Below are 1809 nucleotides of genomic sequence, written 5' to 3' on the forward strand. Positions count from 1 at the left end.
TATACTGAGGACCTCACTATTTCGCTTCACGTACGGACATATGCTAGACATAAGCATATTTGGATATTTGGACATAAGCATCAGAGATGACTTCGCACCCGGTGTCAATTCATATATTTTTCAACGCTATAATGCCTTTTACGGCCATTGGAATCTGTTTCGGTGGATAATTGAGACTGGTTCATTTCTGGCGCTTATATTCTAATCTGTCGTTTGTTGCATCTTTTCATTATCAGCTAAATCAGTTGGGGTTGTAGGGAATGGTTTCCAAATTTCATTATTCTCTTTCCAAACTGCCTAAGACTCCTAGACACACACCTCGACCGAACTCACCCCCCCCCCCCCCCTCACCAACACCCTATCCCACCCCCGCCATCTACCAGCACCCCCACCAGCACCCCAACCAGCACCCCCACCAGCACCCCAACCAGCACCCCAACCAGCACCCCCACCAGCACCCCCACCAGCACCCCAACCAGCACCCCCACCAGCACCCCAACCAGCACCCCAACCAGCACCCCCACCAGCACCCCCACCAGCACCCCAACCAGCACCCCCACCAGCACCCCCACCAGCACCCCAACAGCACCCCCACCAGCACCCCCACCAGCATCCCCACCAGCACCCCCACCAGCACCCCCACCAGCACCCCAACAGCACCCCCACCAGCACCCCCAACAGCATCCCCACCAGCACCCCCACCAGCACCCCCACCAGCACCCCAACCAGCACCCCCACCAGCACCCCCACCAGCACCCCCACCAGCACCCCCACCAGCATCCCCACCAGCACCCCCACCAGCACCCCAACAGCATCCCCCAGCCTAGTTAACTGGGATATCAGTTTGACAGACGGTTCTAAAGACGTGATCCTTCCGAACCGATACAATCCAACCAGCTTGATCAAATACCATGTCAGTGCCATACAAACAGTCTCACGCCATCTGCATTTTCAAAGTGACAGCGTAATGATTTATCTGGCTGTGAAGCCGTTCTCCTGATCCTTCAATATGTCCATAGCAAGTTTCAAGACTTTATTTGGAAAGTTTTCAGAAAAATCGTACTAGTCTGGACATTCTTGGGTGCAAGGCCGGAATTGCCCGGTGAAGATGAGAGAGGCTGGGTGAAAACCGTTATCAGGTGTCAGAAACTGGTGTCGAGTAAAGAGTGAAATCCATAGGCCAGTCTGGAGGACCAGATCAGATTCAACGCGTGCCAAAGTGCCAAGGTTCGGCTCCTGGGACAAGTTGTCATGAGGGACATGAGTTGTCATGAGTTGTCATGTCAATGTATCTCCATGACGATGGAACATTTCGATTGCTTAATGTTCATGGTATTTACCTTGTTATTTTTTTACTTCTATTGTAACAATATAAATGGGATAATTAAAGGAGTTGCGGTCTGTAAAATAATCTGGACCAGACAATCCAATGATTGACACCATGATCATTTATCTAAGCAATTGGGATACGATGACATGCATCAACAAAGTCAACGAGCCGGACTACCCGATCCCGTTAGTCGCCTCTTACGACGAGCATAGTCGTCTTTTACTGCAAGCATGGGTTGCTGAAGACCTATTCTACCCCGGATCTTCAGGGGTCTAGTAGTGGTAGTGGTCAGCTTTAGGTGGTAGGCAATAGTAGGCCTATTTACCCTTCTGTGTTTGGGTTCAGTAACAGCAGGTGTAGAGATAGGGGCGTCTTGGACCACGGTAAGTCCACCATCACCCAGATGCAAATAAAGTTAGTTTGGTTTGTTTGTTTTAATGCCTCAGCAGTACTACGACAGCCTGCAAATAATAGAGTCT

The 1809-nt window shown here is 50.6% G+C and overlaps 1 protein-coding gene across 1 annotated transcript; it reads left to right on the forward strand.

Annotated features, from left to right (window-relative positions):
* The first annotated feature begins 260 nt into the window (after positions 1 to 260).
* On the forward strand, positions 261 to 827 carry LOC125378302 (non-classical arabinogalactan protein 31-like). The gene has a single exon (XM_048393768.1). It carries the CDS (start codon positions 261 to 263, stop codon positions 825 to 827), a length of 567 nt encoding a protein of 188 aa, XP_048249725.1.
* Positions 828 to 1809: the final 982 nt, after the last annotated feature.

This window comes from Haliotis rufescens, unplaced genomic scaffold (assembly GCF_023055435.1).
Source record: "Haliotis rufescens isolate VD_foot unplaced genomic scaffold, xgHalRufe1.0.p SCAF_12, whole genome shotgun sequence".
In the NCBI taxonomy this organism is placed as follows: Eukaryota; Metazoa; Mollusca; class Gastropoda; order Lepetellida; family Haliotidae; genus Haliotis; species Haliotis rufescens.